Here is a 24,298-nt window from a genome sequence, read left to right as displayed (position 1 = left end):
GAGGTGAACCTGGGTGCCCACTTCAGCAGTTAAAGGCTCTTAACCACTCAGCCATCTTTTTTTTTTCTTTTTCCACTCAGCCATCTTTCTAGACACTTGAGGGTTTCTTTGGTGTTGTTTCTGCTGTTCTCTGTGTATTTTAGATATTAATCTCTCATTGGACATTATAGGTATATCTAAAAATAAATTCCCTTTGCTATGTGTTCTGGTAGGTTCATTTCTAGGAACTTACAGTTTTATCCTTTCCTTTGATCTTTAATCACTTAAAAGTGAATTGTCAATCACCATGTGTTTGTGTAATTTCAAATTCCTCTTCCTGTTGCTTTCATTTTCTTCCATTATGGAATGATAAAACATTGAAAATATTGATTTTTATGTTTGCTAAATTTTGCTCCATGTCCTAAAATATTATGTATCTTAGCAAAATTATATGGGATCCTGATAAGGCCATGCATTTTACAGTTGTTTCATAGCCTATTTTGCTGATGTTTTTTTTTTACATAAATGAGATCCATTACACAGTTGAATTCTGAATGATTTTTGTTGTTGCTTCTTTTGTGTTTTTGTCTATGGATGACAGTGGGATATTCAAGAAACTTATTCTTGTACCTACATGAATCTCTTCATGTCTACCAGTGCTTCTTTAATGAAAGTTTTGTAACCAGCAGCCAGAAGATATATTCACAGCAGCACCTTCTCAATGCATTGTTTCATTCATTTACTAATAGTGACACTCCTTCACTCCTCTGTGTTTGATGATGTTGTTCCCCTACTCAGGGGTGCCTTCTGATTCCATTTGAGTATCATTTTTTTCACTCTTTCACTTCTATCATTGTGTTTAAAGGTCCTTTAAAAATATCAAAATAGACATCTGAAACCTTTTAATTGATGTTTTCCTTTCACTTTTTGAGTATAATTTTATCATATTGCACATAATGAGAAATACCATGATGCATACAAACATTGCTGAACATTCAAGCAAAGGTCATTATATTTCTCACCTATATTATTTTCTATCTTTTATGGTGAAAATACTTACAATTCTTTCTTGTAAATTTTCTTACAATGGAAAATACATCATGGAACTTATTTTGGCATCCAAATGTAGCTTTCAGTAAACTCTCCAAATCTGTTTCTCACCCTTACTGTTCCCATGGATACCACCATTTCCCTATCCATCTTTGTGATATCAATTTCTTAGTGTCAAAATATTAGTAAAATTACAAGGAATTCCCTTCCCCTTCCTTCCTAATAACTTTTCATCCTCTTGCATTTATTAATTAAAAATTAAATAGTTCCATTTTAAATGGCCAAGTAGCAGCACAAGATGTGCATTAGTGTAAATTAGCCATCTGTTGATGGACATTTACATGGAGAGTATTTATGACAGAAATTAGAAAAAAAGTAACTTTTAGAAAATTTCTGTGTACATGTCTTATCCTTTCAAGAATATACTGAAAAATAAAATTGTTATCATGCTGAGATATATTTTATTACATTTTTTAAAGTTTTTGATGGCATTGAATACAAATTCAGATATTTTCCACAATCCCTTTAAAATGAAAATGCATGTGTCATGTGATTTTTTTATGTTATCGTTCTAAAATTTTATATTGTCAAGAATTTTTTTCTAATAGTATATGATATGTATGGAAAAATATGAGAAAAAGCCAATTAAGAATTATAAATATGCTAAACTTTTCACTCATTCTGTCAGTTTCTAATCAGATATGATTCATTATAGATGCATCAGACAATCAGTAATTGATATACATAGCTAGGTGGCACAATAAAGTGTAAGACTGATGACCTCCCTTCCTCACTCCCAACACCCCCTCCCACTTTGTGTCTTCATAGTAAGCACCTAAGAAAGAATACTTTTAGGGCAGATACAATAAAGGGTCCTATACAGTTGTGCTGGCTAGATTTATGTCAATTGACACTAACTATAGTCACCTGAGAGGAGGAAACCTGGATTGAGAGAATACCCCCATAAAATAAGGCTAAGGCCAGCATTTAAATAATTTTTCAAATTGGTGATTGGAGGGGTAGGGCTCAGCTCATTGTGGGCAGTTCCATCCCTAGGTTGGTGGTCCGGAATTCTGTAAGAAAGCAGGTATCATTTCCAGTTTGTGTAGTCCATCTATCTAGACAGTAGGGCCTATGCTGAGGTTTGCTCAACATAGCAAAGATCACATCTTATGAAAACTGACACACTCTTTCCTCAGAAGCTACCAACTGCCCATAGTTCCTCAGCTAGTGGGGGGATTTCATACTACTTCCCTTCTCTTGTATGATGAGTTTGGTCTGGATTAGGCTGTCACCTGACTTGTGAATGCTGTGTGAATAGTCATGATTTCAAATGTTTAATGGTCTGGTTATATGAATAAGCAGTTTCTACCTCTTCTGTGATATAATGCTAAGCATACACCAGTCTATTATTCTTTGCATACTTATCAGTTGCAAGTCTCTATGTTAAATGTCTACTGCAAGGAGAATCTTCTCAGGTGAGGAATGATAGATATAGTTATATGAGTCTAACAATGTCACTAGAAATTGCTTTGTTGATTTATTTAGCAGAGTAATAGTTTTGATTGGATTATCCCCCAGGGCCTATATTCTATCTAGCTTCAGATTCTCTCCCTTTCACTAGTGCCAGGTATGCACTTTGGCTCATGGAGAAAGATCTAAATCAAAACAGAAAGTGGTTGGTAGCTCCCATACATTTGTGCCCCTATCATACCATTGGGCGTATTTTGTCAAGGCCGTTATTGTTGTAGTTTGCAGAGCTCATAACTGGGTGAGGCTGGTGAGTACTTTTCCTCTTCAGCCATGTGCATAGCACCTTTCTATATCATGAAGACTGGCCATTAGGGAGGAAATGTCTGGCTTTGTACCTCCTAGATTTCTCCATGTTCTCGGACTTCAGCATTGATGGCTACAGAAATAAGGTTTTACCATGAAGTTCTGGAGGGTAGATAACTTATATGAACTAGTCTGTAAGGTAGTGAAATTAGTCGATGGGACCCTACTACCTATCAATAAAATAGAGGTGAGGTGCAAGATGAGTTGTCTATTTGAGGTATTGCACCCCCATACATTTTAAAGGTAACTATTAAAACATTTTTATTTGCATGTATTTTAGTAAGTCTTTAGAGTAGTAAATTTCCATATGGCTCTTTCAAAATGTTTTAAATGGTAATCATCTCTGTATATAATCCCTGATCCATCCTGCCTTCCCATGTCTCATCATAATGTAAGTCTTCCCTTTGCATCGCTTAACTTTAAACCTTTGAACCCTTCTGTGGGGGCAACATTCAAAATAAGAACCTCAGGTTTAACTGACTCTGTGTAATATTGGCATTACAGGGCTGTAGGCAACTTGTAATTTGGCACAGCAGAAGGCATTTATTACCTAAGATGATTCTTTGTGTGTGATATGCAAATATGGAGAGTAGTAAGTCTCCTACTGACCTGGCACTATGGTATGTGTACTAGCCTTGATGAGCCATCCACTGGTGGTGTGTTTCTTGTCACCTGGCTTTGGGTGTAGAACTTATGACTCTTTCCTTTCAGGAAGATGGACAATGACATTCTCAGCTAAACTCTTACTCACTGTCAAAGGCACTGACACTCACAGAAAGCTGACATGATACACTGACGTTGATTCAGTATCGTGTGCTTCTCAGAGCAGAGACTGGATGATGGCTTTCTTTCATCTTCCTCATTTTATTCTTTCTCCTCCAATTATAAAGCAAGTTTTTATGACCAATGAGAATATTTTTCTCTTTTTGGAGATCTTCTGTTCTCCCTTCTATTGGCTTCTAAATCTTGAATTTTCCTGAATTTTGCTTTATAACCTAGTCAAGTACATTAGACTTCACATGTGTTAACAATGACAGCAGTTTCTGTCACTACTGAGAATTTGGTATTTTAGAACTTAAAATTCAGGCTGCCTGTCTTGAAGATAATATTTTATGCAAGGACCATTACTCTGTCCTTTGAAGAAAGATGTTTTCTCATAGTAAATGTGAAGAAAAAAGGATGGTTAATGAATGAAAATGGTGACATCGAAGGGAAATTCAGGCAGTCTGTGGGGAATCACCTCTTGTGAGGATTGTCACATAGTGTCTTTCAGATCCTGAGATTATAGCAAAATGTCTTACCAACAGCAGCAGTGCAAGCAGCCCTGTCAGCATCCTCCTGTGTGCCCACCTCCAAAGTGCCCAGAGCCTTGTCCTCCCCCAAAGTGCCCAGAGCCTTGTTCTCCCCTAAAGTGCCCAGAGCCTTGTCCTCCTCCTCAGTGCCCAGAGCCTTGTCCTCCCCCCAAATGCTCAGAGCCTTGTCCTCCTCCACAGTCCCATGAGCCATGTCCCCCTCAGCCATGCCAGCAGAAATGCCCTCATGTGCAACCTCCTCCACCCTTTCAGGAGAAGTGCCCACCCAAGAGCAAGTAAGTGCTTCAACAGTCATGAGACCAAGGAAAGACATGGAAATCTACTTCTTATACTTCCATAGAAAAACTTCGGTCTTCACTTCAAAGCATGTCTTGGATGCAGAAGAATCTTCTCCACCCTTCACCACCCTGTGTCTGTGGTCACCCTGATAGGGAAGGGATTCCCCTCAGGTTGTGCTGCTTCTGCTGTTAAGGGGCTGCTGAGAGTGATCCTTCCTCACTGGTTCAGTGTCCCAGAGGCTCAGAGTGAAGAGCAGCTGTCTTCCACTCTGTGCACTCTGAGGATGTTTCCAAAAATGTCAGTTGCCTTGGCTGGGTTGTTTCCACTGTGATGTCATTCTTGAATAAAATGCAATCTGGTTGATACTATTCATGACTTCCTTTTTTTGTTTTTTACTAAAATTGACTCTATTAATCACGTTTCAACTGAATTTTGGGTCATAACAGAGATTATTTAGTGTCTGTATGCTTGAGAGACACATGACTACAAACTCTCCTTTAGAACATGCCAACTTAAGATTATATCACATATTCATGTACCACTTTGATATATTCTCAGTTGACATCATGTATTTTTTTCTCTCACTCATCCTCTTCATCTGACATAGTAGTTTCACATCAACATCAACCTATCCTTGCATTTTTTCCTTCAATATTTGAAACATCCATTTCAACCTTGTATTCATTAGGTATTTATTTTTCTTAACATGATGATATGCTGTATCATATCCCGAAAAGGACATGAAATCATTGTTACTTATGACTGATCATAAATCTAGTAACACAGTGTCACATTTTCTTAACCCATTATTAGTTCACTAGTAATCAGCTAGACTAAGTATAAACTATTTAAAAATATTTAATATTAAGAGTAGTTCTGGAATATAGATGATAATTCAGGAATATCTATGACTTGTTTTTATCAGAGTCCATGTGATGCTGCTGAATTATATGATAGTTCTTTTGTAGTGTTTATTCTTTGGAGGAAGCCCCACACTGATTTCCATATTTGATGGATTATTCTGCTGTCTTACAGTCTGTGAGTTTCTGTTCTCTACCTCTACTCCTCTGCCAGAACTGGCTGCTATTATTTTGATATTCTACGGGACTCCACTGGCTAACAAGTATAAGGAGCTAAGTGATCACTGCTACTGGGTTTTCCATTCATTAATATAAGGTATCTACTTATATAGAACCCTTCCAGTTGTAATGTAACTCATTAAAACATTATATATATATTATAATGTATATATACATTAATAAGCTTTTAGAGTACTGAATTTTGATATGGTGTTTTAAGAGCATCTTTAGTGTTCAGGCCTTACATTTGACTCTTTAAAGTCATTCTCTACATGTTGGGATCTACCATGTCCTCTCATATGCCATCACAATGTTAGTCTTCACTTTGCATTACGACCCTTTAATTCTTTATACCCTTTAGAGTGGGCTATATTCAGAAGAAGAAACGCAGGTGTAACTGACTCTGTTATGTTGGCATCCCTGCTCAGCATGCAGTTTTGTAATATGGGATGGAAGAAGCCAGGCATTTCCTAATATGATTTTTAGGTGTAATATGCAAATACGAGAGTAGTAAGTCTCCTACTGACCTGTGTGTGTGTACTAACTTAACGAGCCACCAACTACTGTACATTATTTGGCACATGGCCTCAGCTGTATGGTGATGATTTCCCTCAGGGGACATGGACAATGGCATTCTCCGCTAAACCCTTCAATGTCAAAGGCATTGAGAGTCACAGGAAGCTTACATGCTCCACTGAGATTGATTCAGTCCTGTGTGCTTCTCATACCAGAGCTATTATGAGTTAATGGCTTTGTTTCATCTTCCTTGTTCTATTCTGTCTCCTCCAAATATAAAGCAAATTTCCAAACCAAAGAGAGTATTTTTCTTTTTTCTAAAATTCTATATTCTTTCTCTTATGAGGTTCTAGATTCTTGAATTCTTCTGGGCTTTGTTTTATACTATAGTAAACATCCTGGGACAGGAAAATGATAATAATGGCATCAGTTAATGCCATTATTTAGGTAACTCAGTGTTTCAGAACCCAAACTTCAGACTGCCTTTCTTTTTTTTCTGCAAGCACCTTACTCTGTCCTTTGACAAAATGTGTTTTCTCACAAAGAATGTGAAGTATAAGAATGGTTTCTAGGTTACTGAAACAAATGATAATACAAAAGGGAATGTCAGGAAGTCTTGAAGAAAAGTTGGTGCTGAGGAATAGTCTAATACTTCATGAACTTGAGATTCTTTCTCTGTGAGGATCATCTCTTGTGAGAATTGTCACATAATTTCTTTCGGATCCTGAGACTTCATCATGATGTCTTACCAACAGCAGCAGTGCAAGCAGCCCTGCCAGCTTCCTCCTATGTGCCCATCCCCAAAGTGCCCAAAGCCTTGTCCGCTATCAAAGTCTCTCAGCCTTGTCATCTCCCAAAGTGCCCAGAGATGTGGACTCCCTCAAAGTGTTCAAGTGTCATTCAAGAATTACAAGACACCCAATTCAATTCATTTTGTCAGCTTTCATGCAACAATGAAAAATAAATATGCATTAGAAAATTGGAAGTTATAAATGTGCTATGTGGCAGGTAAATATGTAATTCTGATGCTCTGTTTATCTGTCTGTGAGACTTTCTGCATGCCTGTGTGCATGTGCAAGAGTGAGCACATGTATTGTGTGTGATGGATATTATGTGTTTTGGAAATTCTCATAGAAACTTCATTTAGGATGTCCTATAGCCAGAAGTGGTCTCAACAGATCTTCTCATAAGAGAAGTGTGGAGATTGTGAGTCTTCAGGGTGACCACCTAAGCAAGAAGATGCTTAGGGCAGGTGTGAGTTTTTAGCTCATCTTCTGTCATGATAAGCAGTCCTATGGTCATCATCACAGGGCAGTCTAAATATACACTTAAATATGTTGTTTGAGATGGCAGTGCTGAGAAGGGTCAGGATAAAGCTGAAGTCCATCAGCCCTGTTATGAGCAGCATATTAGTTTTTCTACAGTTTACAGCAAAGTATAAAACCTATACAGGACATATGATCTGTCTCCAGCCCCAGGGTTGTCAAAGATGAACCTGAAACCACAGCTAACGTCCTCTGTATTACTTTTCTTCTTTCAGCATAGAGGCAAATCCTGCCTAGAAACCAGGAATATAAATTGCCAAGGCACCAAAGAATATCAATGAGCTGAAACAAAACAAACAGGATACAAGAGAGTGAAGACAGAGAAAATAAATATTGTCTTCAATCAAGAAAGAAAACTCAACCAGGGAGGTCTTACTGAAACTGAAAAGACAGGAGGGCCCACTGAGTCACAGCACTCTACAGCGATGATGTCCAGGAAGAGGACATTTCCTACTTTGTGGAGTCCCAGTCAAGCCAGTCATGCATGGATTTGCATTTTGGTTGGGAAATTCTTGGACCTGCCCACTGTCAGTCAGCTCTACTTCTACAGGGCTGGGCTACCAGTCCTATAAAGAGGTCCTTGACTGCATGACTACAGACTCCTGGTACTCAAGTCCTGGACTACTTTGGAGAACCTGGTGAGTGTCATTTCTTGAGTTGGTCTGTCTTTGTGGTCTTCTTTTATGCTGCAGTCACGTGATAGGTACTGCATGGTGGAATTTCCTTTTACTTGAAATTTAGCTGAACACCATATATTTCTGTTTCATATGCATCTTTTGTTGTCTTTTCATAGGCATATCCCTTAGCAAGTATTAGAATCTGGGTTTCCTGAGCTGTCCTCTACTATGTAAAACAGACAAACTGCTGGGATGTCACAGTGACAAGGGAGAAAATGATAGGGCCTCAGATTTCTTAGGGTTCCAGAACTTGAGACTTTCTGTTTTTATCATATTTTTGTGTGATAATAGCCATGCTTGTTTCATTGGCAGAAATACTTTGTTCTGGAAAAAGTCATGCAACAAAGGGCTAGTCCTAAGACTAGTGACACAAATTGCTGACAGGAAAGGGAAAAGCCAGACTGTCTTAAAACAGAAGTTCTGGAATATGTGCATGCCTGGAGTGAGAGATGGATCTGATATTCCATGTCTCCATCGGTCTTCTCTGTGTGGATCAGCCCTGAACACTCTCTTGTGATGTCTTTCAGATCCTGAGGCTTCAGCACGATGTCTTACCAACAACAGCAGTGCAAGCAGCCCTGCCAGCCTCCTCCTGTGTGCCAACCCCCAAAGTGCCCAGAGCCTTGTCCTCCTCCAAAGTGCCCTGAGCCATGTCCTCCTCCAAAGTGCCCAGAGCCTTGTCCTCCTCCAAAGTGCCCAGAGCCTTGTCCTCCTCCAAAATGCCCTGAGCCATGCCCCCCTCAGCCATGCCAGCAAAAATGCCCTCCTGTGCAAACTCCTCCACCCTGCCAGCAGAAGTGCCCACCCAAGTACATGTGAGCATCCTTCAGCAGTTACCAGGATGAAGAGATGAAAAGGGAATCCATTTTCCACATTTCCAAAGAAACACTTCAATCTTAATTTCAAAGCCCATCATGGATGCAGAAGAATCTTCTCCACCCTTCACCACCCAGTGTCTGTGGTCACCCTGATAAGGAAGGCATTCCCCTAAGATTGTTCTGCTTCTTCTGTCAAGGGGTTGCTGAGAGTGATCCTTCCTCACTGGTTCAGTGTCTCAGAGACTCAGAGTGAAGAGCAGTGGCTTTCCACCCTGTGCACTCAGAGGATGTGTCCAAAACTGTCAGTCACCTTGGCTGGGGTTGTTTCCACTGTGGTTTCATTTCCTGAATAAAGTGCTATCTGGTTGATAATATTCACGTGATCTTGTTTTCTAATACTCACTCTATTATAATCATGATATGCTCCCGTTCCCTAGCTTTTATTATTTGATCTACAGGATATTCTTCTATAACCAGTTTTCCCTGAATTTTGGGTTATAACAAAGATTGCTTAGTGATTGTTTGCTTAGCTGAAACATAATTTCATTTTTTGCCACTGCAACCTCTCTTTTACTGCTTGATATCTTAAGAAGATTACAGTATACTCAGATATGCAGGTGCCACTAAGGACATATATCCTGCCTACATGCCCATGTATTTTGCTCTCACTTGCCCCCTTCATCTGATGCAATATTACACATTTATGTTAATCTATCTTTGTTATGTTTTTCTTTTAATGTTTGAACTATATTTAGGAGTGTATTTATATTTGTTAGCATGATGATATACAGTTTCATTTATTATATTGAATACAACATGACTTCATAGTTCTTTATGACTTATTACTACTCCAGTACATAAGGCAACATTTTCCTAAGCCATTCATTCACTTGTGAGCAGTTAATCTGTTTTATTTACATTATATAGTAGGAGTAATTCTGAAATATCGATGGATATGCAGGGATCTTTATTTTACACTATATTTGACTTCCTTTCACATGAACTCAAGTGGTGCTGCTGAATCACATGATAGTTCTGCTTTGGTATTATTTCTTTGGAGGAAACCCCACGCTGATGTCCATATTTGATGGGTTTTACTATTCTCCCACAGTCTGACAGTTTTTGTTCTTTTTCCTCCACTCCTCTGCCAGGACTTGTTATTGTTCTGATGGTACTCATTCTTACATGGGTGGAATGGTCTTCTGGTGTAGACTTGGTTTCCAGTTTTCTAATGGCTAAAGATGTTGAACATTTTCTTGTTAATGTTACTTGTGGAAACTCATAAGTATGCCAGACTTGTGTTTGGTCATAATTGGATTCAGTGGCACAATCTGAGGTACCTAATTAGCATTAAGTAAATGATAGTTAGAATATGCTGGTCTGAATCATTTCTGCTACCCTCCCCACTTCCATCTGCAACATCCCCATCTTCATCACCAATACCATCATTATTATCACAACCACTGCAACTATCACACCAGCCAGCACTGCCTTTCTCAACTATCATTGCCACCTGTCTTGGCTATTACCACACTGAGAGCACCACATCCATTTCCATCACCATTTCCACGACCAATGTATTCAGCATAAACAATAACATAAAAAAACAAGTAAAATATTTTAAATGTAGGAATGTGTTGGGAAGGGATTTCAGGCTAAGGAATATGAGCCCTGCATGGATCTTCCTGTTGCTTGTGAGTGTTTCTTTCATCTGTTAATATAGAATCTTTATTTTTTCAGGGACTTTTTCTTAATGGCATAGATTATATCATAGTAATATATTAAATCCAATGTAGAACTAAAAAAACATTAGAAGTACATATTCAGGTCTTTCATTGACTCATAAAATTCCATAGAAATTTGGTAAAATATGCAGGTTGAACTCAGGGTCATCTGATCTTAAAAGATTGTAAATCTAAGGGAATCAAATGTTTAGCTCAATGGTAGACGACATCTTAAATTCACCATTGTGTGAATATTCATGTGTATGCACACATGTGTTCCATGTCTTTGGTCTTGAAGGTTCACACCTGGAGAAATTGTCTGTGGGACCTCTTCATCTGCGGCTGTTCTTCACGGAGCTTCAGTGGAAGGAACTCATCTTGAGTGTGTCAGGCTGGAAAGAGATTTGGATGTTCTGAGTCTGGTGCCAGTGTTGGTAGAATAAGAAGCCTCTTTCTGAAAATTATATAATTAGCATATACATTGTAAAAAGTGAGGTGTTTCATCACAATATTTAAATATATGTAGATAAGGTGTATCCACTGTCTCAATGTAGGAGAGAAAACATGTGATACATGTCTTTGAGACTTGCTTGTTTCATTTTATATGAGGCCTTCTTTAAGATATCATCTTCATTAATTCTTTGAGAATGTCATAAAATGCCTTTCAATGATATTTACTCAGTTGGTTACAAACAACTGTCTTTATCCACCTACTGTGCCTCCCCTTTCTTCCCATACAACTTGGATTTCATTTCTATTTACTTCTCTTTGCTCCCATCTTTTCCAGTTCATATACTCAGTTATTCTAGACAGTGGGGTCTACTCTGGGGTATGGTCAACGTAGCTAGGGGTACATCATTGAAGAAAACTGCTGTTCCTTCTCTCAGAAGCTGTCAACTGCTAATAGCTCCTTAGCTAGTGGTGGGACTTCACACTTCCTTTTTCTTGAATGAGGAGTTTGGTCTGGCTTAAGTTTTCACATGACTTGTGCATGCTGAGTTAATAGTTATGAGTTCAACCTTTCAATTCCCTGCTTGTGTGAAGAAAACGGTTCTACTTCTAGTTATTGTAATCTTTCTGCCAACCCTTCTGTGAGGGTGATTATGAGCATACACTAGTTTCTTACTCTAAGCACCATTTATTAATCACATATCTCTTTGTTAATAATCTACTGCTAGGAATAGCTTCTGAGATAAGGAATGTGAGATATATTGAAATGAGTATAGCAATAAATCACTAGGCATTTCTGTTTTGATTTATATATTTGGCAGAATAATAGTACTAATTGGATTATCCCCCAGGGCCTATTTCCAGTCTAAGTACAGATTCTCTCTCCTTTACCAGAACTAGGTATACACTTTGTCTAATGGAGAAGAGTACAGTTCTTGGCACATGGCCTCAGGTGTATAATGATGATGTCCCTTAAGGGACATGGACAGTGACATTCTCAGTTAAAACCTTCCTTACTGTCAGAAGCACTGACAGTCACAGGAACCTGACATGCTTCACTGAGGTTGATTCATTTCCTGTGTGCTTCTCAGAGAAGAGCTGTGTCTAGTTAATGGCTCTTTTCATCTTCTTCTTTCTCTTTTAATCCTTTAAAAAACCCACAATTTTCCAGGACCAAAGGGAATATTTTTCTCTTTTCTGTATTCTTTTGTTCACCCTCTTAGGAGGTTCCAGATTCTTTAATTTTGGCTTTTTTTTAACCCTATCAACGTCCTGTGACATCACAAGTGATAATAATGGCAGTGATTACTGTCACCATTGAGATTTCTCAGCATTTTAGAACTTAAATTTCAGCCTGCCTTTCTTGGAGATGATGTATTCTGCAAGTTCAGTTACTCTATTTTTTGGAAGAAAGGTGTGTTTTCTCACAGAAAATGTGCAGAAAATGCTGGTTTTCCAGGTTACTGAAACAAACATGGTGATATGGAAGGGAAATTAGGAAATCTTGAGGAGAAGTTGGTGTTGAGGAATATTCCTGCTATTTCATAAACTTGAGAATTTTTTTATAATTTTTTGAATTAGAAAGATTATTTTACATGTCAATCCCAGTTCCCTCTCCCTCCTCTCCTCCCCTGTCCCCCAACTAACACCTACATATCCCATACCCTTTCTGCTCCCCAGGGAGTGGGAGGCCTTCTATAGGGGGTCTTCAGAGTCTGTCATATCCTTTGGGATAGGGCCTAGGCCAACCCCCTTGTGTCTAGGCTCAGGGAATATCCCTCCGTGTGGGATGGACACCCAAAGTCCATTCCTATGCTAGGGATAAGTACTGGTCCACTACACGGGGCCCCATAGATTTCTGAGGTCTCCTCACTGACACCCACATTCAGGGGGTCTGGATCAGTCCCATGCTGGTTTCCCAGATTATTATTCTGTAACCATTTTTGGCTGAATTTTGTGTCATAACAAAGATTACTTAGTGTTTGTTTGCTTGAGGGAAATATCACTTCATTTTGTGCAACTCCAATCTCTTAGCAACACTATGTTAAGAAGGTTCTGGTATATTCATATATGCATGTGCTACTTAGGACACATTTTCTCCTTGCACCCCATGCATTTTGCTCTTACTTGTCCCCTCATATGATGTAATAGTCACACAAATACATCAACCTATCATTGCTATGTTTTCTCTTTTAATATTTGAAACATCCATGACTACATTGTATTTAAAAGTGTATTTATTTTATTAACATGATGATATACAGTTATGTGTATTTGTCTGAAGAGTACATGATATCTTTGTTCTTTATGAATGATTATTACTCAGTACACAAAGTGCCACATTTTCTTATCCCATTTACCCACTTGTGAGCAGCTATACTGTTGTATTTACATTACGTATTAGGAGCAATTCTGAAATATAGATGAATATGCAGGAATCTCTATTTTACACTGTATTTGACTTCTTTTCATATGAACTGAAGTGATGCTGCTGAATCACATGATAGTTCTGCTTTAGTGGTTTTCATTGGAGGAAACCCCACCCTGATTTCCATATTTGATGAGGGTAATCTACTGTCTCACAGTCTGAGAGTTTGTGTTCTTTTCCCTGCATTCCTCTGTCAGAACTTGTTATTTTGTTTGTACTCATTCTTACATGTGTAGAATGTTCTTCTGGTGTATGTTTGGTTTCCATGTCTCTAATGGCTAAATATGTTGAACATTTTCTTGTTATTGTTTCTTGTGGAAAGTCTTGTCTTTGGTCATAACGGATAATGCATGCTTTTTGATTGCCACAATCTGAGGCACATAATTAGTACTAAGTAAGCGATGTGTTTAGAAGCTCCTGATCCACATCATTTTCACTACCTTCACTACTATCCCCATTTCCATCTGCAACATCCCCATCATCATCATCACCAATACCAGAATTATTTCACAACCACTACAGGCTATCTCACCAGCTAGTACTGTTTATCCCCATTATCATCGGCACCCTCTCGACTGGTACCCCACTAAGAGGACCATATGCATGTCCATCACCATTTCCACGACTATTGTCTTCAGAACCAGCAACATCATCAAAACACAAGCAAAACATTGTTAAATGTAAGAATTTGTGTGAAAGGGTTTCTAGCCAAGGAATCTGAGCCCTGCATTAAACCTTCTGCTGCTTGTTATTGCTTCTTTCATATGTTAATACAGAATCTTGTTTTTTTCAGAAACATTTCCTTAATAGCATGTTATATTCCAGTAAAATATTAAATTAAGTGAAGAACTATAACAGTATTATAACTTTTTTTGAGGTCTGTCATCTGACTCTTAAAAATTAATAGAAAATTAGGATAAAAATACGCCGGTTGAACTCGTGGTGATCTGATCTTAAAAGATCATAAAACTAAGAGAATAAGTTGTTTAGCTCAATAATTGCTGGCAGCTTGGAAGGACCATTGTGTGAGTATTCGTGTGTGTGAGCACATGTGTTCCATGTCTCTCGTCTTGAAGGCTCAGACTTGGAGAAAATGTCTGTGTGACCTGCTCATCTGTGGCTGCTCTTCATGGAGTTTTAGTGGAAAGAACTCATCTTAAGTGTCTCAGCCTGGAAAGAGATTCAGCTGCTCTGACTCTGGAGCAAGTGCAGACAGAATTAGTAAACTCTATTTTGAAAATAAGAAATTAGTATATATCATTATAAAAGGTGAAGAGTTTAATCATGATATTTAAATATATGCAGATAATAGTGTATTTGCCCTCATCCACTGTATTCAACATAATAGAGCAAACATGTGATACTTGTTATTGGAGACTTGCTTGTGTCCTTTAATATGATGTCATCTTTGAAATATTATCTATACTAATTCTTTGATAATTTCATACAAAGCATTTCAATGATATTCACTCAGTGGCTTACCAACAAGTGTCCTTGTCCACCTACTGTGCCTCTTTTTCTCTTCCCACCCAACTTTGATTTCTTTTCTATTTGCTTCTCCATGCTCCCACCATTTCCTGTTTGTGTAGTCTAACTACTCTACACAGTAGTAGGCCTATCCTAGCATGTGGTCAATACAGCAAAGATGACATCATTAAGAAAACTCACTCCTCTTACAAGCTCTCAACTGGTGGTGAGATCTCATACTTCCCTTCTCTTATTTGATGAGATTTGGCCTGGTTTAGGCTTTTACATGACTTGTGCATGCTGTGTAAATTGTTATGAGTTCAAACATTTAATAGCCCATTTATGTGAAGAAAAGAGTTCCTACATCTAGCCCTTATAATCTTTCTGCCAACTTTTCTGTGAGAGTAAGGCCAAACATACACAAATCTTTCATTCTATTTACTATAGATCAGGTGAGGTTCTCTGTGTTAATAATCTATTGCAATGAGAAGCTTCTTGATGAGAAATGATACCTATATCTATAGATATAAATGTGAGTATAGGAATAACTCATTAGGAATTGCTGGTTTGATTTGTCCATATAGCAGAATAATAATATTGATTAGATTATCATCCAGGGCCTATGTCCTATCTAGCTATAAATCCTATCCCTTTCATCAGTGCTAGGTATCCACTTTATCTCATGGAGAAAGATCTTAAATCAAAAAAGAAAGTGGTTGGTTGCTTCCATACAGTTGTGCCATTGTCATACCAGCAGACATGTCCTGTCAAGTCAGTCTTTGTAGTACTTTGAATTCAGAACTGGGAGAGTCTGGTGAGTGCTTTTCTCCTTTAGCAGTGCACATAGCACCTTACCATATCATATGGGCTGGCCAGTAGGGATGAAGTGTTCAGGAAAGTACTGCCTAGATTTCTCTAAGTTCTCTGATTTAAGTATTGATGTCTACAGAAATGGGGTTTTACCATGAAGTTTTGGAAGGTGGACAAGTTACAGGCAATAGTCTGTAAGGTAGTAGAGTTAGTATATTTGACTCTACTGTCTAGCAACTAAAAAGAGGTAAGGTATTAAGTTTGTATTAGCTAGTTTGAAGTATCTACTTGTGATATTGTACCCTTCCAGATGTAAGGTAACTCCAAGATATATATATATATATATATATATATAATATATATATATGTGTGTGTGTGTGTGTGTGTGTGTGTGTGTGTGTGTGTGTGTGTGTGTGTGTGTTCATTCTAGTAAGCTTTTCTAGTAAGCTTTTTTCCGTTTCTCTAGATAGGGCTTCTCTACATTGCCTTGGAACCTGTCCTGGAACTCAGTCTGTAGAATAGGCTGGCTTCAAACTCACAGAGATCCACCTGCCTCTGCCTCCCAATTGCTGGGATTAAAGGTTTGCATCACCATGCCCAGCTCTAGTAAGCTTTTAGAGTAGTAGATTTCCATACCACTTTTTCATTTTTAATTGAGCTATACTTCCCCCCCCACTCCCCTTTCTTCCTCCTCTCTCCCCTTCCATTCTCCTCATGACCCCAATGCTCCCAATCACTCAGAAGATCTTGTTTTTCCCCTTCCTATGCAGATACCTGTCTGTGTATCTTGTGGTCCTCTTTGTTACTTAGGTTCTCTGGGGTTGTGGCCTGTAGGCTAGTTGTTCTTTGCTTTATGTTTAATATTCACTCATGAGTGAGTATATATTATATTTGTCTTTCTAGGACTGGGCTACTTCATTCAGGATTTTTTTTTCTAGGTCCATCCATTTGCTTGCAAATTTCAAGATGTCATTGCTTTTTTACTGCTGAGTATTACTCCATTGTGTAAGTATATCACATTTTTCTTATTCATTCTTTGGTTGAGGCTTAGGGTTATCTAGGTTGTTTCCAGGTTCTTGCTATTATGAATAATGCTGTTATGGACATAGGTGAACAGATGTTCTTGTGGTATGAGTGTGTATCCTTTGGGTATATGCCCAAGAGTGGAAATGCTGGGTCTTAAGATAGATTGTTTCCCAATTTTCTGAGAATCCACCATATTGATTTCCAAAGTATCTATACAAGTTTGCATTCTTACCAACAATGGAGGAGTGCTCCCCTTACTCCACATCCTCTCCAGCATAAGCAGTCATCATAGTTTTTGATCTTAGCCATTCTGACAGGTGTAAGATGGTATCTTACCTCTTGTTTTGATTTGCATTTCTCTGATGACTAAAGATGTTGAGCATTTCCTCTAGTGTCTTTTAGCCATTTGCGATTGCTCTCTTGAGAGTTTTCTGTTTAGACCAGTACCTCATTTTTATTGGATTATTTTGTCTGTTGATGTCTAGTTTCTTGAATTCTTTGTATGTTTTCAAAATCAGACCTCTGTCAGATGCAATGGAATTGAATGGAAGACTCTAATATCAATCCACACACCTATGAACACCTGATTTTTGACAAAGAAGCTAAAATTATAAGGTGGGAAATAGAAAGCCTCTTCAACAAATGGTGCAAACATAGCTGGCTGTAAACATGTAGAAGAATAAAAATAGATCCATATCTATTGCCATGCACAAAACTCAAATCCAAATGGATCAAAGACTTCAACATAAAATGAAACACTCTGAGCCTCTTAGAAGAGAATGTGGAGAGTAGCCTTTAACACACCAGTAGCACAGACACTAAGAGTAACAATGAATAAATGGGACCTCTTGAAACTGAGAAACTTCTGTAATGCAAAGGACACTGTCAATAAGACAAAACAGAAACCTACAATGGGAAAGAACTTTACCAACTCTACATCTGACAGAGGACTTATCTCAAATTTTCTTAAATGTTAATCATCTCTCTCTGTATGCCCTGATGTAACCTGCCCTCCCATGACCCATTACCATCAAGTCTTCTCTTTGCATTATTTCCCTTTAATCATTTGTGCCCCTCTAAGTGGTTCATATTCAGAAGAAGAACCTCAGCTTTAACTGACACTGTGTTATACTGGCATGCCAGGTCTGTACAATTACGAAATTGTGTAATTTGGCACAACAGAAGCCAGACATGACCTAAGATGATCCTTTATGTATGATATGCAAATATGGAGAGTAGTAAGTCATTTACTGGCCTGGACTGGTAGTATGTGTACTAACTTTTTTGAGTCATCTACTGGTGGTGAATTTGTCAATATCTAGTCTCAGTTGCTGAACTGTGATGACTCTTTCCCTTTAGGGACAGGGACAATGACATTCTCAGCTCAAGTCTTCCTTATTGTCAGAAGCATCAACAGTCACAGGAAGCTGACATGCTTCACTGATGTTGATTCAGTGTCTGTGTTCCTCTCAGAGCAGAGCTGGGGTTACTCAAAGGCTTTATTCCATCTTTCTCATTTTATTCTTTCATCTCCAAGTATAAAGTAACTTCCCAGGAAGCATTCACAGTTGCTTTGTCAAGGTGAAGAAGCTCTAGTATCTAATATCACTTTAAAAATCTACTATGCTATATTCAACCAGGCCCCTGACTGAAAGAAGGCAGAAGAGACATGAAAAGACAAGGCCCACACATGTACTGGTAACATGTCTTCAGTGAGAAATTTCTACTCAATTACTCAGATAAGAGGCACATCATGTCTTAGTCTATGAAATCTCTCATGTGTTGTTGAAAGATGAGGAGCTTATTGAGAAAAATAGTGTTACCCTCTATGGTGACAGATTTTAAAAATACTCTCTTCCAAACTTAAATATCTATTTGTACAAAGAATGACATGAAACTATCAATAACAACTGATTAAATACATATCTCTGTTCCTGTTCATCTGAGACTTTTCCTACTCTGAAGCTCTCTGTCCCCCAGACCTACTCTGAATCATCTACACATGTTCCTGGCAATGTAGGGCCTCACAAAGGACTGCAGATTTATGAATTTGTAATTCAATTTTGAATAAATACTTGTGATATTCATTTACTATCCTACATTTTGTTCATGTGGTGATTAATGTAAATATTAAAAGCATAGAAGCATATCTCCCTGAGGGTAGGGAAGAACAATTGCTGAAGGGCTTGGAAGTCACTCTGAGATCATAGTCTCTCATGAGAGGCATCACTGCTATCTGAGTGGTAAGAGGAGAGTACTCATGATGCCAAGCACACAGGCCAACTCTGAGATTCTGTGTATGAAAGGAAGAAGTGCAGAAACTGTCAGGCTCAAACTCAGTAGAGAGATGGCTTAATAATGCTAGTACCTGCCATTGTGTGAACCAGTTGTTGTTTTATTATTTCTTCTGTTCTGGAAAAAGATTTAAATTCAGGGAAGAAAAATAACCAGCCTTTGAGATATGGTACTAGGATCATAAGTGAGGTTTCTGCTGACTTTTCCCTCTTCTAGCATACTGAGAAATTGTATAAGAGATGCAACAATGAGAGTAAATATGTCTTCATGTTAAAAAATGACAAACAGCTGAAGCAGGTCAATAGGGGTGTTAATAATGGTCTTTCCCAAGGCTATTCACTCTTTCCATGTGTATTCAATATAGTACTCAAAGTTCTAGCTAGAGTGATAAGACAACAAAAGGAGATTAAAGTAATGCAAATTGGGAAGAAGGAAGTCAAACTATCACTATTGGCAAATGCTATAATATACATAAATGACCAACCAAAACTCTATCCAGTTGCTCCTACACTTATCAACACCTTTAGTAATGTGGTAGGATACAAGGCTAACTCAAAAGAATCAGTAACCATCATATGTACAAGTGATAAATGGGCTGAGAAGGAAAGAGAAACATCACCCATTACAGTAGCCACAAATATAAAATATCTTGGGATAACACTAACCAAATAAATAAAAGACCTGTATGACAAGAATGTTAAGTCCCTAAAGAAAGAAATGGAGAGAATATCAGAAAATGAAAAGATCTACCATGCTCTTGTATAGTTAGGATTGACATAATAAAAATGCCAATCCTACTAAAGGCAATCTACAGACTCAATGCAATCCCCATGAAAATCCCAACACAATTCTTCACAGACCTTGAAAGAATAATACCCACCTTCATATAGAAAAAAAAACCCAAAATAGCTGAAACAATCCTGTTTAATAAAGGAACTTCCAGAGGTACCACCATTTTTTACTTCAAACTCTATTATAGAGCTATAGTAATAAAAAAGCTTTGTATTGACATAAAAACAGACAGGTGGATCATGGAATAGAATCAAAGACTCTGACATTAATCTACACACTGAAGAACACCTGATTTTTTTTACAAAGAAGCCAAAATTGTACAATGGAAAAAGGAAAGCATCTTTAATAAATGTCTCTGGCATAACTGGATGTCAACATGTAGAAGACTCCAAATAGATCCATACCTATTGCCATGTACAAAACTCAAATCCAAATGGATCAAGGACCTCAACATAAATCCAGCTGCATTGAACCTGATAGAAGAGAAAGTGGGGGATCATTAAAATCCGTCACCCTCCCTGGGGAGGAAAAGGAATATGGGATGGGGGCAGTCAGTGGGGGGTCATGGGAGGATGGGAGGGAGAGGGAACTGGGATTGATATATAAAATAAGATTGTTTCTAATTTAAATAAAAAGAACAAAAAAAGAAGAGAAAGTGGGAAGTACCCTTGAATGCATTGGCACAAGAGTTCGCTTCCTGAACATAACACCAGTATCATAGACACTAAAAGCAACAATCAAAAAATGGAACCTCCTGAAACTGAAAAACTTCTGTAAGGCAAAGGACATTGTCAATAAGACAAAACAAGAGGCTACAGAATGGGAAAAGATCTTCACCAACCCCACATCTAACAGAGGACTGATCTCCAAAATCATCAAAATATAAAATAACCCAATTGAAAAATGGGGTACAGATATAAACAGAGAATTTTCAACAGAAAATAGTCAAATGGCTGAAAGACATTTAAGGGATTGTTCAATATCCTTAGCCATCAGGGAAATTCAAATCAAAACAACTCTGAAATATCATCTTACACCTTCCAGAATGGCTAAGGTAAAAAATATTGAGGACAGCATATGTTGGAGAGGATGTGAAGTAAGGGGAACACTCCTCCACTGCTGCTGGTGGGAGTGCAAACTTGTAAGCCACTTTGGAAATCAGTATGGCAGTTTCTCAGAAAATTGGGAGTCAATCTATCTCAAGACCTGCATTACCACTCTTGGGCATATACCCAAAGGATGCTCAATCATACCACAAGGACACTTTCTCAACAATGTTCATAGCAGCATTATTTGTAATATCCAGAGCCTGGAAACAACCTAGATGACTCTTAATGGAAGAATGGATAAGGAAAATGTGATAAATTTACACAATGGAATACTACTTAGCTGTAAAAATGACCTTATGAAATTTGAAGGCAAATTGGAACTAGAAAAAAAAATCCTGAGTGAGGTAACCCAGATTCAGAAAGACAAACACAGCATGCATTCACTCACAAGTGGATATTACATATAACCAAAGGATAACCAGACTACAATCCACAGATCCAGAGACGTTAACTAACAAGGAGGACCATAAGATGGACACATGGATCACCCTAAGGGGATTAGATGATATCTACTGGGTAAACTGGGGACAGGAGAGGTGGTAAGGGAGAGGGGAAGGGGGATAAGAGCATGAGGGATAGGTTAGTTGAGGCTGGCGGAAACACAGTAGAAGAGCAATGAAAGAGATATCTTAATAGAGAGAGACACTATGGGCTTAGGGGAAAACCTGGTGCTAGGGTAATTCCCAAGAATCCAAAGAGATGACTTCAGCTAAGACTCTTAGCAATAGTGGAGACGATTCCAGAACTGGTCTACCCATGTAATCATACTGATGAATATCCCTACTACCATAATAGAGCTTACATTCAATAATGAATGGAACCAGACACAGAGATCCACCACCAAGCACCAGGCCGAGCTCTAGGATCTATTTAAAGAGAGGAAGAGGGAATATATGAACAAGGGAGGTCAGGATGGTGATGGAGAAATCTACAGAGACAAGCTTGTGGAAACTCATGAACTCTAGACCGACGACTTTGGAGTCTCCAGGAAACTGAACTAGACCCTCTGTATGTGGGAACCAGTTGTGAAATTTGAACTATCAGAGGGGCCCCTGGAAGTAGGACCATGATACAAACCTGATATGTGAGCCAGCTTGTTGGAGTCCAATCGCTGTGGTGGGATGCCGTGCTCAGCCTTAGTGCATGGGAGAGGGGTTTGGCCCTGCCCCAAAATTTTGTGTGAGACTTTGTTGACTCTTCATGGTAGCCTTTACCCATGAGGAGGAGTGGACTGGGGGTGGGCTTTGTGGGAGGCAAAGGGGTGGGGGAGGAAAGGTGGTAGGAATAACTGTGGTTGGAATGTAAAATGAAATTAAAAAATAAATTATAAGAAATGAATGTCCTTCCTCAGTGTTTCAGTATACCAGATGATCAGATAGAAGAGCAGCACCTGTAAGCCCAGTGCCTTACAGGAGCATTCTCAATTTGTCTGTCGTCTGGGCAGGGCAGCTCTCAATGTTGTTTCACTTGCAGAATAAAGTACATTTTTGCTGATGTGATAAACACTTTTTCTGTGACAAACTGCTTTATTGATGTTGTTTTTCTCTTTTGGTTTACTTATAATCCCATGGAAGAAAAAATTTAAATATAATTTAGTGTTCTCTGAACTGAGGCATATCAAAAACTACATTCTATATTATTTCAATTTTATGTTTTTGACTATATTAAGACTTAGTTGTTTTGAAGACAAGTTACCCTCATTGCTTAAAATGTTATTTTTTCTTGTATAGGATAGAAAACACTGTCATCAGTATGTCTGTCATTCCATATGTCTGTCTAACTACGTCCATTATCTGCCTGTCCTTCCATCATTTGTCACATGTTTATAATCTATACTAAGTGTTATCTATTATAATCATTTCTTCTGATATTTAAGATCTAAACTAGTATGAAAAATAAGAGAATAGATTCAGTTGGACTTCAAACTGTTGAAAGAAGATTTTTATCAGGGCCCCTATACCACAAGGCTCAGTATTTGAGGGTACACAAAAGTGCAGTTTCTGAAAATCAATTTTAATAGTGGACAGTAGGAAGGGGGAAGAGTTTGAGTTCAGCAGGCCCAGAAATAGCTTTTTCTTGGATAAACTGCAAGATAAGAGAGGTATCAGATGGCCTTTATTTTGCAAACTACTGGTTATAGGGCACAAAGTGCAGGTTGGCTGCTTTTCAGAATTCCAAGGTTGCTTGAAGACTTGGACCTGTTTTGTGATCCTGGTTTGTTATGGGGGAGTTTACTTAAGTATATATTGAATTATTATGTATTGACAATTCACTGTCAGACCTTCATGCATGCAGAAGTGCTCAGTAGTTGATCCTGCACTAGCTGAAGGAGCTCATCATTATTCTCAACATGGAAACCTTGTAGCATTTTCCAAAACACTCTTGATATACTCAGTTGTAACTACATTATTGAAACGAAGGGATATATATTTCTTGTGGAATGACATGTGTGCACCAGATATTTACACATTGAGGTTCTATCCCCCAGAACTCTAGAAGTGCCTGTACTTAGAGACATGGTCTTCAGAGACCAGATTAATATGGCGTGATGTCACATGGATAGGTCTTCCTCCTCCTGCTGGACTTGTGTCCTCCTGAGAAAGGCAAGGCAGAGGTAGGGACATGAGGCACAAATGGAGAGACAAAAAGAAGATGGCCATCACTGGGCCATAGTGCAGAAGAGAGCATTTAAACATGCTTTCACATGTGTGTCCCTCAGAGCTGTGAGAAATAAACCATGCTCTTTGAGTTGCTCAGTTTGCAGAGCATCTTCCTGGAGCTTATGCCAGTGAATCCAGCAGAACATGTTCTGAAAAGACAACTGAAATAATTTTGCCCAAGTCCTCATTCTAATCTGTCTCATAGTGCAAAGTCTGAATGGATTCTTTCCATTGTTGCTTCAGATGGACAGGGAGGAGCAAGGGGCTCAAGCAAAGCAGCACCAGGCTCCCTTGAGGCACTGTGTTCTGCACTGGTATGAGGCTTTCCTTTCTGGGATTCAGAGTGCAGACCTCTCTCTAGCAGGCCACAGGCCACAAGTATCTTTGTAGTCAGTTGTAAAGTTCTTTGGTGGAGCTTGGGCAACCCTATGGAAGAGAGAGAGAAAGGATTGTGGTAGATGGGGGTCAAGGACACCAGGAGAACACGGCCCACACAATCAACTAAGCAGGGCCCATAGAAGCTCACAGAAACTGAAGTGATAATCAGAGTGTACATGGGTCTATTATAGGTCCTCTGAGTAAATGTTATGGTTATGCAACTAGGTGTTTTTGTGGAATTCCTAACTGGGAATGGGGGCTGTCTCTGTCTCTTTTGCCTGCTCTTG

At 38.5% G+C, this 24,298-nt stretch overlaps 1 protein-coding gene and 1 pseudogene across 1 annotated transcript; both read left to right on the top strand.

Moving 5' to 3' along the window:
* Positions 1–4,157: 4,157 nt before the first annotated feature.
* Positions 4,158–4,457, top strand: LOC103160045 (annotated as a pseudogene).
* Positions 4,458–8,600: 4,143 nt separating this feature from the next.
* On the top strand, positions 8,601–8,873 carry LOC103160048 (small proline-rich protein 2D). Its single transcript, XM_027392861.1, has one exon. The coding sequence runs from the start codon at positions 8,601–8,603 to the stop codon at positions 8,871–8,873; it is 273 nt and encodes a 90-aa protein (XP_027248662.1).
* Positions 8,874–24,298: the final 15,425 nt, after the last annotated feature.

This window comes from Cricetulus griseus, assembly GCF_003668045.3.
Source record: "Cricetulus griseus strain 17A/GY chromosome 1 unlocalized genomic scaffold, alternate assembly CriGri-PICRH-1.0 chr1_0, whole genome shotgun sequence".
Taxonomy (NCBI): domain Eukaryota; kingdom Metazoa; phylum Chordata; class Mammalia; order Rodentia; family Cricetidae; genus Cricetulus; species Cricetulus griseus.
This window is presented reverse-complemented; position numbering and strand designations above follow the sequence as displayed.